The 14,737-nt window shown below is 42.3% G+C and overlaps 1 protein-coding gene and 1 non-coding gene across 4 annotated transcripts; one reads left to right on the top strand and one right to left on the bottom strand.

Moving 5' to 3' along the window:
- Positions 1-79: 79 nt before the first annotated feature.
- On the top strand, positions 80-153 carry TRNAN-GUU (transfer RNA asparagine (anticodon GUU)). The gene has a single exon. It is a non-coding gene; the product is annotated as a tRNA-Asn (tRNA).
- A 929-nt stretch (positions 154-1,082) lies between these two features.
- LOC144104491 (GDP-L-fucose synthase-like) lies at positions 1,083-14,388 on the bottom strand. 3 transcript variants are annotated; one of them, XM_077637542.1, is made up of 9 exons: positions 14,225-14,388; positions 12,900-13,090; positions 9,543-9,657; positions 8,582-8,710; positions 7,171-7,378; positions 6,362-6,493; positions 4,576-4,655; positions 3,270-3,369; positions 1,083-2,149 (listed from the first exon to the last, which is right to left on the bottom strand). In XM_077637542.1, the coding sequence occupies exons 2-9, from the start codon at positions 13,037-13,039 to the stop codon at positions 2,094-2,096; spliced, it is 960 nt and encodes a 319-aa protein (XP_077493668.1). In that variant the 5' UTR covers positions 13,040-13,090; positions 14,225-14,388; the 3' UTR covers positions 1,083-2,093. The 3 variants fall into 3 exon arrangements, with proteins under 3 accessions (XP_077493668.1, XP_077493667.1, XP_077493669.1); XM_077637541.1 differs by having other exon boundaries at positions 14,210-14,376; XM_077637543.1 differs by lacking the exon at positions 14,225-14,388 and adding an exon at positions 13,485-13,503 and having other exon boundaries at positions 1,980-2,149.
- Between the last annotated feature and the right edge of the window lie 349 nt (positions 14,389-14,737).

Below are 14,737 nucleotides of genomic sequence, written 5' to 3'. Positions count from 1 at the left end.
AAAGCTAGTAAACATAAGAGAGAACGTAGACTTGGCGGACCAGTAACAACAATCCTTCGTAATGACCCAATTTCAGCTCGCCTCCGTGGCGCAATCGGCTAGCGCGTTCGGCTGTTAACCGAAAGGTTGGTGGTTCGAGCCCACCCGGGGGCGGTGAGTGAAACTTTTGCACAAAATCTTCAGGTTTACACGTGCGGTAACGTACCGCATTTTGACAGGAGAGCCGATTTTGCGCACCGTTCGCTATTGCGAAATTTGCCGTGTAGCGAACTCGCGCCACATGCATAATCCTCAACTTTCGCTTCAAATACCAAACTAGGAGGACTTGACATTAAATTTGCCGTGTGGCAGGGGCATCATTATAGATCTGTTTTCAATACTTGCAAATTCCTCGCAGTCATGCATCAATGAAATTTTAACTGCACCTAATCAACGGTTACGAGATGCAAATGCCCAATTGTTTTTTGACACCATTCTTGGCACAATGCCACAAAGGCGTGCGTAAATCTAACGGAGGCTTACAGGGAGAGCGGCACCCCTACCAGGCACAGGGTGGGGTGTTAATTCTGGGAGTTAAGAAAGAAAAACAAAGTACACTGGGATGGAAGCAGACATTTAAAACATTAGAGAAACATATGTTCCAACAGTTAACTGCAGCAGGCATATTGCAATCAACTGTTTGCTCATGAAGACAGCTGGCACTGTGTGAATCCAACGCCAACAGTTTTTTTTTTTTGCTTTTTCACGTCAGGATCAGCAAGCTTTCATGGTATGGGCAGTTTACGAATTCCTTTTCGCTACCAATGAATGCCTGTGCCACCCACAAAGAATGCTAAATAAATTATTACTAGAGGGCAAAGGCCGCCACCACCACCATCATATCAACACTGGAATTTGAAAATTGGGCTCCATTAAATAAATGTTTGATGGACCTAATTTTAGAACTGCATGTCCAGCTGATGCCCAAGTTAAATGATCTCTGCATCATTTGCTGCGAAACTGTGTTACCTGAGCAAATCTGGCTGATGCAGAATATATCACCTATCCCACAAGTTTTTCTAATACATGATAAAAAAACACGATTTGCAAAGAACAAAAATTTATTACTTTCTATAGTACGTACAGATTATGGCAAACAAACTTTTAATTTATCTGCTATCATGCTCTGGACTGCGTTACCAGTCATCATCAAATCGCTAAACAAAAGCAGATTTGCCTAGCAAGTTAAAAGTTTCCTGTTGTCTATAGAAAATGACTCCTGATAACCCGAAGACGAATGTTTAATACTTATCAGCTCTGCATGGTAAACATTTTTCCTGTATTCAGACACTAGAATTCTGTACTGCCATGTCTCATTCCACTGTGAGACGTGTTGTTCAATGTATTTGTTCAGGTTGTTTTCTTCTGCCTAATAGTGTTATTTCAACGACATGTGCTTTACCTATGAATCGCAGAACTATGTTCTGATCATCCCGAATGTTTAAATTACTTTGTATCTATATTTATGATTTATTGTACGATCTGTCATTGCTGCTTTATATCTTGATTTTTCATTTATAGGAGGTCCCAGTACAGTTGCTGACTCTGGGACCTCCTTCCGTATGTAAGTTTTGTAATCAATTCTAACCTTGATGCAATAAAAATTGAACTAAATTGAATTGAAAAGCAGCCAGAAAGAAAAAGGAAAGCATCTCACGAATGCAGTGATGAATATATTTCAGCGAGACACCTGAAAATGACTGTTTAGTATGGATGGCTTAGCTAGCCAAAACTGCCTATGGGCTACGAGGGTCATCATGATGTAGAGCTTCTAATTGAGTCTGATCTCCTGGAGTTCTTTAATATGAGCAGTGTGAATCGTAAAGCCAAAATCAATGCTTTCCAGTCTTGCATGCACTGGAGGCTAACTAAACCACAAATACTATTTCAAACAGTGAGAAGTCAACCTAAAGCAATAAAGAAAAAACACCACGCACATCGGGTTTTAAGCAACATGTGATTAATTTCATTTGGTACATTCGACAGTCATCCACACTCCCTGCATCCATCCCAAGCACAACCAAACACAAAAGAACAGTGTATTCCTAGGGCAGCTATTTTCGGGCAGTTTCATAGTTCTTGACGTACCAGTCAACAGTTTCTTTCAAGGCTGTAGGGGAACAGAAAAAAACAAAAAGGTCAACCACGTGAATTCTTCAGATCTTAAAAGGATAGGTATTCCAGCAGTGTTGTAAACAGTCAGTTTACAATAGCACTATACGTATATTCAAGATAATTAATCAAAAATATTTTTCTGAGACATATCGCTAAGCGGTCAATATTTATACTGATTTATAAAACGCATTGTACCTGAATTCAAGCTTCATCACAGATATTAATCTTCCTGACAAATTACATGAATTGATGTAAGTGGATGTGCGTTGGCAGAGCACTGCAGGGAAATACTGCTTTCATTTCTCTAGCACGGTGGGTACAGCACATTTTATAGATCCATAAAGTAATTTCGTCCCCACTTAAGGGGGAAGCCTGGTCTTGGCAAAAAAAGTTTTATTAATGAAGTCACAGTTAAGAAACCTTCAGGGAACATGTATTTTTGTGTGCTGATTCTAAATATGTCATTTAATTTCATGTAAAACAATTCCTTGAGCACTTATGTAATTTTTATGCGTGTATCTTGTGAAGAGCTTTGAAAAAAATTTGCTGCAGAAAACTTGCTGATATGTATGCCACTGGGTTCTCTTGATACTAAGGAATGCAATAAGGGTAAAATTGTCTTCCTGGCTATCATAGAACTTTAGTTATAGAGTATTGAAGCTGCCACTTCAGAAACTAGAATACACACTTTTATTCTCATTTCTGAAGCAACAACTTCAAAACCCTATAACTAAAGTTCTATGATAGGCAGGAAGACAATTTTACCCTTATTGCATTCCTTAGTATCAAGAGAATCCAGTGGCATACATATCAGCAAGTTTTCTGCAGCTAATTTTTTCAAAGCTCTCCACAAGATACATGCATAAAAATTACATAAGTGCTCAAGGAATTGTTTTACATGAAATTAAATGACATATTTAGAATCGGAACATGAAAATACATGTTCCTTGAAGATTTCATAAGTATTACTACATTAATAAAATTTTGTTTTCAAGATCAGGCTCCCCCCTTAAAGATGTCACACTAGCCATTTAGAATATAAACACAAGCACTGATTTCCAGGATTAGAAAGTAACACTAAACTAAGATGTCGACTTCATCATATGACATTGCACCTTTTTCAATGGGAGTGAACTTGAAGTCCGGTAGGTAGCGCCGCAGCTTCTTGTTGCTGGCAGTCTTCCTGAACCTGCCATCAGCTTTAGATGTGTCGAACTTAACGGCGCCCGTCAAGGAAGACAGAATAGACCAGTTGAAGATTTAATAACATCACCTTCTGTTCTTGCAGGCTGTTAGAAAAAACAAACTAAACGCATTTTTCGTGCAAACGCAAAATGAAAACTAGTGCACAGGATTTGAGGAAAATGGGTTTCACAGTGGTCTTGTTACGCTTTAATCGTGATTAATGAACAAAAATTAACAAAGGCTTGACGTCCATCATCTTTTCTCAGGAGTGACATCATTTAGAGCTGACGTTGAAAGCTTAAGGGAGCTCTGAAAATAACTTTCCAAGGAAAGCACATCACATAAACTCGCTTAATCACGGCACTGTGTTGTCATGAACACCTGAGCCAAATAATACACTGCTACAAGCAGCAGAGGACCCACAATCACGCAAGAAAGTTGACGAGCCCTTTCCGGCGACATTTTTATGCTCGCACCCTCCTCCGTCGCTCGCATGTACGTATGCATGTTGAGAGGTGGCTACTGGTTAGATTCTTTCAGGCGTCAAGCAGCTACCATGGCCACGGCCAATTAGCCGTGTAGCTCCGGCGGGTCAGGAAGCTTCGCTCTCAGAGGTGGGGCCGGCGGAGGAGCGCCGACCTTCCAGCGTGCAAAAAGTGACGAGAGGAGAGGGAAAAGCGCGAAGACGCTGGAATTCAAATTTTGACTACAGATAACTCAGCTTCTAAAAAGCACGTTAAAAATTTCTTGCTGGGCAGTATTCGTGAAGAGGCATGCTTTAACATCCCAGCTATACTGCAGTTTTATTAGAGCCCTTTTCAGAGCTTCTTTAAGCTGAAAATGCCGAAAACAGAAGCTTAAGAATGAAGCAATGGTTCCATTCTCCCAGTGATTCAATCGCCCAACAGCAGCAGAAAAGGCAGGGAAGAGGCGCCTGCATTGTCCCATGGGCAGCCTTCGCCCCCTTCTTTCTCTATGGTGGCTGCGCGGACAGAGCACGCCGTTGGAGGGAGAGGGATGACAAAGTGACGAGTGACTTTTCACTTCGTTAACTTCAGGTCCAAACTATGATAAGTTATGGCTCAATAATCCAGATGAAACCATGACTTGAGTGCATGGTCACTGTTACGGTTTTTTGGCCATACGTCAATGTATGTTATTTCCCACACATTAGCATCTCCAGAGGACAGCATACGTCCAACAGACAGACTGCAGTAAACAATAAGACAAGGATACAACGACATCCCCTTTAAAGTCGAAGGCGTCAGTGATAAGCCTGGTTGCATCCTTAATGCTCACTTCATCTTCTTCGTCACCTGCAAGAGATAAAGACAGGCTAAGGCATGATTATCACTGCTAGTTCCCACTGCTGAGCAGTGACAACAGAAACTCGTGTCAGTATTAAAGGTCAGGCTGGCCTTGAACAACACGAAAGCAAAGCTGGAGTACAACTAACAATATGATGCGGTACTGTGCAGAGCTCAAGTCCTGTAGTCAAGCATGACAGCATTTCTTGCATTTGACGCTGCATTTGGTACGGTACCTTTGAAGCATCATTCACAACAAATTCTCCATGCGATTTTGTCCAACAACATTTCATGTATGAATTAGAGAAAGCACATGTAAGTCGGCATACTGCAGCTGAAAATATAGCGAAGTGCCCATGGGCAAGTGTTGCGATGACGCATGGATAGAACGAGAAACCTAGACTAATAAAATCTATACTGTGAATATGGTGGAGAAATTAATGAGTCTAGAAGTGTCATATACCACGTGAGACACATATGGCTGGTGGAGGACCAGTAACATAATTCTGGACATCATTGAAAATGGGTCACTGTCCCATAGCCAGTTTATTTCTGCTCATGCTGAGAAGATTCCTCCAGCTTTGGTCCTGCTACTTATTCACAGCACTTTATTCCTTGGAAGAGGATTCTGACACACAGGAAAACATACTCAAGTAAAAGTTGTTGCTGAACTATTTGGTGCTTCAATCTGTCGGACTATAAGTTAGTGCTACTTAAAACCGCTCACGAGGAATTAAGACACGCAGGACAGCGTGCGACTGACAACTCGGATGTCAGTAGCGTGTTGCAACGTGCGTCTTCCTCGTCAATGCTTTTATGCTGCAACTTGTTATCCCAGAGAGGAAAACATGCATTTAGTACAGAATGTACAAGACGTGCACTTGCTGTATTCTCTGCACTCTGTTTCCATTGGGAACTTGCCCTCTGTTTTCTACACCGAATGCATTCCTCTTTGAGCCAGAAGCCTCTTCCTACGCATGTACAATCTTTACCAAAAGTAGCCAGGCAACGAGCTTTGCTTTTCAGTCGTACAGCGGAGGTTTTACAGCATCCCTAAATACCAAAAGGCCTCAAAAGGAGAGGAGAACGGTTTTCCTTACCTTAAACAGCTTAAGGGGTTCCATAAAGTCCTTCACTAAATGGCTAAAAAGCAAACCCCATCATCAGGTTACTTTTGGCAAAGACGGTACCAACAAGCCCAATAGTAAGTCCTTCTAAACTGCGACTCATTTTGTATCTGAGCATGCGTTCTTTGAGCCAGAATCCTCTCCGTAAGGAAGTACAGGGTTGCTCAAGTGTCCGCAGGCCCCAGGTCTCCATCTGAGCCATTGATGGGGGCATTTATGACAAGCCGCAAAGCTAAAAATTTGTGGATGGTGAGGAGGAGTCTCACCCTCACCCCCTGAGGACCTCAGTAGCTTCACAGTCGCCAAGCTATACAGCAGACCATGTGGCCTGGGAACATATGACTAATCCTGTACCAACTATCACAAACACAAGTTCTTCTAAACTGCCACTCATCCTGTGTTCGCCACGTGTTCCACTTTGTGCCAAAATCCTTTTCCTAGGCATGCATCAACTAGCGCTTCACAAAAAGTTCCACTAAGGTGATTTATCCGTATTCAGTTCATTTCTGTGAATGCAAAAATGAAGGCATAAAAGCGCCTGTGTGGATCAGCTAGGAAATTTGGTAGAACACAGAGGGGTTCACCCACCTGAGAGAATGATGGGGTCAACTTCACTGTACTCACGCAGCACCCACACAATGAGCCGCGCGAGGTCCAGGGAGTAGATGAACTGGCGCAGTGGCTTGCCTGAGCCCCACACCTCCAGGGGAGTCCCATGCACTGAAAGCGACACGCAACCGTTTCAACAGCAGTGACAGCACTCCTAACCAGGTTTGGGCCTCTTGAAAGTAAATGATAAAAAAGTATGAGTAGCTCTTTTTTGGCTTTTGTCATACTGCACATACATAAGCACTGTGCTTATAGTGACAAATTCACAGAAGAACAATGCAATTCATGGGGCACAGCATGAAAAAGATGAGGTCTCTGCAAAACTTTCAGTGTGGTGTGTTTGTGCTGAATCTGCATAAGCTCCAGATTGTACTTCAGTCAAGCCAGCTGCAGGTGATCACAGTAATGATGATGGCACTGATCACAATGTTGCTGATATGACTACAACAATGGGCGATGATCATAAATTATGGATGACTCATTGTTTAATAGAGCTCCGTACACATTTTCGCCACTATTAGCCTATCAAAGTAATGCAACTGTAATCATAGACTTAAACCTTCCATTTTTAGACAACGAATATAGGAATCGACATTACAGAAATACCCTGTATGACTCCTTTGGCGTATTTCTTCCATTTATTATGAGGGATAAAAGCATGGATACTTTTTGAAACTCCTGTTCAAAAACTGAGGACAAGGAAACTCGAGAAGCAGTCCTTTAAATGCATTGTGCATCAAAACTCCTCTACGTATTCAGAGTACAAAATGTAAAGCAACATAACCTACATTTGGCCTGGTGGGTTCGGTTGATAAGGCCCGACAACACATGACCATCCTCGGGGTTGAAGTTGTCGTACGGTCCAAACACATTTACTGGGATCACAGCGGTGAACTTGCACCCATGCTGGGCATGGTACGCCCTATTCTGGATGTCGGTCAGCCTCTTGGCATATGAGTACCCAAAGTTGGAGTCATGCGGTGGGCCTTCATGGATCTGCGGAGAAAAAAGAATAAGCGTGCTGAAGGTTTAATCCAACCGCTGTGTATTTAATCATGACCATTGAGCTATATTTTCTTTGCCCTCTTCTTCTGCAATTCCTCTTTTGAGGACATTTAACCCCATATAGGACATTTCTGTTTTGAAAATGGTGCCAAAATGGTCATTTAGTACCTCTGCTGCCATCTGTTGGCAAACTACAAAAATGCTTCAGACTAGCCCTACTCGCCTTAAACAAGACACAGAGTGCTAGAAAGCTCGGCAAGCTGGACTAATCACAAACCAGAAATGGCAGATAGCTTATAACGAGTGTGTCTCGTCCAAGTTCACTGGGGGGTTAAGGACTAAATGATGATGATGATGATAACAATACTGAAGAATGGATTCATGCAACTTTGCAGATAGCTTATAACGAGTGTGTCTCGTCCAAGTTCACTGGGGGGTTAAGGACTAAATGATGATGATGATGATAACAATACTGAAGAATGGATTCATGCAACTTTGCAGGGCCAGGTTCATAGGAAAAATGACTGGATTATTTAAAAGTATGCCTACAAATGCTACATCACAATTACTTTTATTCTGGATGAGGAAGCACAAGGTCCTGGTAATAAATCTGTTTCAAGCATTATACTATGCACCCTTTCCAGCACAGACCATATGCAAGTCAGGCCCAGTTTCTAACATCTCAAGCTATGTTCAAAGCTTGTGGCAAGTGAGAGTTTTTATGTGACAAGAAAAAAATTTGTGACAAACCAATGTAGATGATAATGCATACCTACTAGCACCGTATCTTTAAAAATAGAAAACTGACTATGTGCCTGGGTTCAGCATGCTCACATAAGTGCTCACACATCATGACAAATGACATGAGATTTACATATATCTAATGTGCAGTCGGTAGTAAAATGAAAGAAAAGAGTTCACAGTAAAAGAACCAAACTTATACCTGTACCAAGATAAAAAGGAATTAGAGAGCACGGATCTGATGAGGAACTGCTGACTGAAAACCAAACAAATGAAACAAAAAGTACGCCTCATAATTGGGGAGTATTCACTGACTGCACGCTAGCAGGGTGTTCGTTTTAATACAGCTTCAACCTGCACGCACGCACGCATAAGGTACTCTGCTTATGAAAGAAAAGTTTATCATGAATGCTCACTATCAAACAAAGTCAAAAGTCAATAGCATCAGCTTACCATAGTTTCATCAACAGGATAGGTCGTGTTGTAGGGAAATACGCAAGTGGAAAAACAGGAGATCACTTTTTGAACACCAGTTTCAAAACTTGTGTGCAGGACATTGTCATTTATCCACATGTTGTCTCTCTGCAAGAAACGAAATTGCATAGTTCAACACGTTTCAAATAGCAGAGTTAATACACTGACCCTAGAGCAAAAGAGGCAACCACACCCCCATGCACGACTTCTTCACAACTTCACCGCATGTTTCCCAATGGCGGTGACATCCATTATGGTAATGCCTCTTGACAGCCAGCCACTAGTCTGCGGATACACTACAGGGCACAATAATCTGGAAACAACAATCTTTTCAGACCATGCGATTCTAAGCAGTACCGTGACAGCCACTATTAACATTAACCAATAAATTTGCATGAAACTTACACTTACAGACAATATCTCTACAACATTTTTAAAATCAGGGTGTTTAGAACCACAAAAACATTGTTTAAACAGTTTTTCTGTACTTGAAGGAGTGATTTGGTCTATGAGGGTTTAACATCCCAAAGTCACTCAGGCTATGAGGGACGGCGCAGTGAAGGGCTCCAGAAATTTTGACCACTAGGGGTTCTTTATCGTGCACTGACATCACACAGTACACGGGCCTCTAGAATTTCACCTCCATCGAAATTCGATCGCCGTGGCCGGAATTGAACCTGTGTCTTTCGTGTCAGCAGCTGAGCGCCATAACCACTGAGCCATCGCGGCGGCACTTGAAGGAGTGAGTCAACGACTACGTGCTTCTTTTTGCGAAAGTGTTCTGGAAGCGTCAAGAAGGCGCCAGAGAGGGTTACAAAGCCTCCTGTCCACACCTTGGCACCCCCCGCTTCAATTCGTGCCTTATACAAAATTCTAAATTTGCAAACATGTGCAGACACAAAAAGAAGAAAAAAATGAAGGTAAAAGACAAGGAACTGACCAAGATGTCGAGGTTGTATTTCATATTCCTGAAGAGGCCTGCACTCGTCCCTGCCAGATGAATGACATGTGTGGGCTTATACTTGGCAAACAGCGCTTCTGTCTGCTGCTTGTCGCTTTGGAATACAAGAGACATATAGAACAATAAGCGCAAGTTCTAAATATACTGCAGCAAAAGGCAGCTGTTAAGCCTTAACAGTTAACTGAATTAAGCACCCAGTAAAGAAAGAAAAAATGAAACCAATCGAGTTTCCAACTGGTGAGCTTATACCAACTGCATCCAACTGGTCTGTCCAACTGCACCCACTGTATCCACGAGAACATTTGCATATTTGACAAATTTGGCAGAACTAATAAGGTTCTGGTAATAAGAGCTATCAGCAGCTTAACCTATAAATTGTATTCATCATCTACACTACCACTGTGATCGAAATTAAATAAAATAACTGCGCTCAGACGGCAAGTCCACTGGCCCCAGCATGACAGTCTCATAAATGGGTATATAAGTTGGCGCGGAATAGTGTTTTCTGCATGTACATATTGAGCTAATATATGTTATTAGTGTCTGTATGCATGTTTCCTGTGTGCGGCGTATGCGTGTCTGTTGGCCTTAATTTCCATAAAAGTTATTATGTAGTACAAATGTTGCACCGAGCAGATTGAGTGTCACTCTGCAGTCCTCACAAATCAGTTTTCCTTTTGAACATTAATAATTTATGGTTTATAGGGGTATAGTGCAGTACAGTACAATATATTATAGTATAGTATAGTATAGTTTTATTTGGCTTATGGGGGTTTAACACGTCCCAAAGCGACTGAGGATATGAGGGACGCTGTAGTGAAGGGCCCCGGAAATTTTGACCACCTGGGCCTGGACCACCTGGGTTGAGCCTGGTGTGCAGGCTCAGGACGTCCAAGGGGGTTTTAATGCCCATTGGGTAGTTATGAGGTATATTTTATGAATATTTTTTGAAATAACTGCCTAGGGCCTAATGGGTCCAGTTGCTCAGGTGGCTAAAAACACAACTGGAACCAAATGGAATGTCCAATCGGTTCCAAATGAAATTTCCTATGTTTTTTTTTTATTGGGCATGACGACATCATGGATGTACAAGTTGCACACAAGAATGAATTCTGATGCCATTTCTATACTGAAGTTGAAAATGTCTGATGGGCATTATGCGTCCAGAGGAAAACTATTTCGTTCAAAGGAAAAAGTGTGCCTTTCACTCCGATTTATGAGGATAATAGTTGGTTGAATGCAAATAATGCGTTCCCTTTCATAACTGGAGCAGTCTGCTCTGCAACATTCAACAGAACTTCTTTTTGGGCCTATGACGCATTATATGAACTCAATCTGAACATTAACAGACATCAAAATGGTCCTTTTTTGGCCACTATCAGGATTGCAGCAGTATTCTAATTCCTCATAACACATAGCTGTCAGGAGGGAAAGTGCAGGGGCCAAACTGATAAGATATGCTGGCAAGAAGTGTGTGTGTGTTCGGTCAATAATGCTGTCTGATAGTGATATGGCATTTCTGGCAAATGAACAACATCAACTTGAGGGTGTTGAGGATTGTAGTTGTATTCCAATGCCTCATAACACATAGGGGAGTTGTCAGGAGGAAAAAATGCGGAAGCCAAATTGATAAGATATATTAAACTTGGCACCAGCTTAAGTAAAAGACAAAGACACAGAAGAGGCATTCTCCATTACTTGATAAGATATGCTGGCAAGAAGCATGTGCGTGTTTCGTCAATAATGTTGTCTGGTAGTGATATTGCATTTCTGGCTAATGAACAATGTTAACTTGAGGGTATTTAAGATTGCAGCTGTATTCTAATATTCCTCATAACACATCGGGGACTTGTCACAAGGGAAAATGCAGAAGCCAAATTGACAAGCTATGCTTGCAGGAAGCCTGTGCGTTTTTCACCAATAATTTTCTGGCTAACGAACAATATGAACTATTGAGGGTATTTTGATGTCTTTGCACAATTTAGTCCCTGTCAGCACCATACTAATTAGAATTCCCAAGCAAGAGACCACTGTTCCACTGATAATGCTCTCTGACAGTAAAAAAGCAGTTATGGCTACAGAACACATTTAATGTTGCCTATTGCTCTGTGTCTGTAGATCAGTGTCCTTGATAGTAAGTAGTGCTTTAAGGCACCCTTTTTTTTCTATTAAATTGGTGTCCTGTGTAATTGCTACAACATATTTTACTTCCCCGTCTTATGCAAGCAGCTAGTTTCATAAAGGAATGCATACAGAAAAGACTATGGTACCTTTTTACTGCAGTCAGAACAACTTTACCAACATTATCTTCTTTTGTAAAGAAACACAAGGATTAAGAAAGCGGCCACAGCCAAAAGACAAAAACACAGTCATAGCCAAAGATTGGGGAAGGACATTCTACTGGTCCCAGTCTTAGACACTGCCTATTTCTAAAAAAATACTACACCAATGCACTACATTAATTGAATAACAGCACTTGGAAATATGCTGCATTTTAACATCCAGTCAAAGATCTTCAGTGGAGGTGCTGGAGTCAGACTGCAGCACTACTGATTGTAGTTCTCGTCCTCATTGAAACCAGCCCAATGTCTTGTTCTTCTGGCATTATGATCATTATGGAAATCAGTACAGTATTGCAGACGTTGCAGATACAAATAACTGCTTTGCTGACATTCTAACGCAGTCTCATAATTATGTGGTTTACAAATGGATTTCTGAACTTGGAGGTAAGAATTATCAACACACCACAAAGTGGTGAAATCTTTGAGGCAGAATTGTTAGTTCCGAGCATTACGTGGGCAGTATAACGTCTAATGGCAAACAGGGTCCTCAAACCAATCATGGGCATTTGCTTGTTCAATGCTAATTCACATGTTGTAGTATGAGTGATGTAAAACTCATCCAAAGCCAAAGTCACACAGTGAATGCTTTCTAAGGGCTGCTCTGGAACCTGAGGGTGAACAATTTCTCACAATGCAGCAGCATATAGAAGCACTTGTGGACTGATGCAAGTCACCGCCTGGAAGGCCTCTGCAGGGCTCACATTTGGCAAACAGAGGCCATGAAAAAATTGGACGCTATATGCATTAACAAGGTCAATCTCAGAAAGGTCAATCTGCCATGATGAAGAATTCAAGCGCTGGCACAAAGAACTAATGAAGACACGGGAAGCGCACACAAAACCCCAGTGTATCTCACGTCTTCATCAGTTTCCTCTCCAAACATGTAAATGCCATCACGGCTGACCCAACCCAGATGCACTTTTAATGGTATCATTTATCAGTAAACACGAGCCGATCCTCAATTGTTCATGAGATATTGGACAGAAATACTTACGTAAGGTCGGCATCTTTCGACGATACAAAGATCCAGTGCTCTCCGGGCCTCTTTTCTTCATTGGTAACGGTCTCGATGGCTTTTCCTATGAGACCCGTGCCTCCAGTCACCAGAATAACTGCCTCTTTTGCCGACGCCATCCCCTCTAGTGCTATGACAGCACAAGTTCAGCCACGTACGGTTCCAGTGCCCTAGAACAATTCGAAATGTTATGCGGCTAAAACAAAATACAAAACAACTCTGCCTCAAAGCACCAGCAGCTATGTAGAGATTTAGAAGCAACGCAGAAAACACACCAGCAAATTTCGCTTGACAGCTGTGGTCATGTCATCAACAATTCCACATACCTGCTAGTAGAGCAGTTCATGTTGTGTACATGTACGCGAAAAGCATCAGGTTGATGTGCACTCTACATTCATGCTTCGACAATGTAAAATCCGAGTGTGCATAGTGCATTTCAGCATAATTTTAAAAGGTGCCTGCAATGTTATTGGAGGTCGCTATAAAATGTGTGCATTACGTAGAGTAAAGGCTATTTAGAGTTAAAGCTGCGTACAAGTCCTCAAAGATGTGCTAATAATTTACAAATAAGTTTTAAAAATGGCCATTCCCGCGCCGCACGTACAGCGACGTCCGGTGCCGGTCTCGCGCAAAATCCTGCCTCGTGACGTCATAAAGCTTGCGAGACATCAGATGCGAGAGGCACTCATTGGCTCGCCAAAACCCGCAGCGATGTTCGTAGGCGAAGCAGGCTAAGAAGGCGTGTTGCGCGTCCGACTGGATACGATACGACGGCACGGGCTCCCTTTAACTCTCCCTCAAAAAAAAAAAGCAAACAATCGAGCCGAATTACGCATTCGTGGGCGAGAGTCGACCTGTTATGTAATCTTTGTTGCGTGTGTGCGCGCGCGCGCGCGCGCGCGCGCGTGTGTGTGTGTGTGTGTGTGTGTGTGTGTTTGGGGGGGAGGGGGGGTTGTTGCTCTGGTGTACGATGACGGAAAAGGCCAATGCTCGTTTTTAATCGCCGATATATCTCTGGTACCTAGGCTTTTTGTAGCGTCGCACTGCTACATAAGTTATCATGCAGTGAATTTTTTGTCTGCCGGATGATGGGCGATACAACATATATTAAGTTCGGTCTCGAAGGCATCGACTCAAAAGCCTTTGAAAATGACCGAGTGACATGGGTAACAGGGGGAGTGTGCACTCTGGCCGTTGCAAGATACGCTCAGCCAAAGCTTATCAACGGCTTCGACACGAGCACACACACACACAAAACAACGTTGATCGCTTTTGTATTTTGTACTCACTGCAAGGTTACATACGTGATTAGCAGTCCTTTCTCAAGACGCATATGCGCCGAAATGAGCCGCAATTAACGCGAGTGACAATACTTTTAACACTCCGACACCGGCAACAGTACATGATCAGCGCCCGCGCACAGCGGACGATAACAGCCCGATAACAGAAAGTGGTTGCACTGCGCGCTAATGATGATCATGGTTGACATCGGAACAATTTTCGGAGCGGGAAGATTCGCATTTTTTTTTTGGCTGTTTTCGGAACGACCAAACATCAAATACAACGAGAAGTTGGATTTAGATCTCAAAACGCTTTGAAAATAATGAAAATACCGCAAAATACGAATTAAGACGAACTAAAAGCTGATAAACGAGCGACTGCTTACCCCTCACGTGTTGTTCGTCCGTTTTGCGTCGTTTTACCATATTTTACACTCTTTTATCAAATATGGGTGTACGGGCGCCAAGAAATCGGTGGAAGCGCTACTGAGCAGTGTAAAGGTGATCAGCAGTTGGAATTTTTTTCTTTTTTAAAAG

The sequence above is a fragment of the Amblyomma americanum genome, chromosome 9 (assembly GCF_052857255.1).
Source record: "Amblyomma americanum isolate KBUSLIRL-KWMA chromosome 9, ASM5285725v1, whole genome shotgun sequence".
NCBI lineage: Eukaryota > Metazoa > Arthropoda > Arachnida > Ixodida > Ixodidae > Amblyomma > Amblyomma americanum.
The sequence above is the reverse complement of the archived record's forward strand: the minus strand, read 5'-3'. Positions and strand labels throughout refer to the sequence as shown.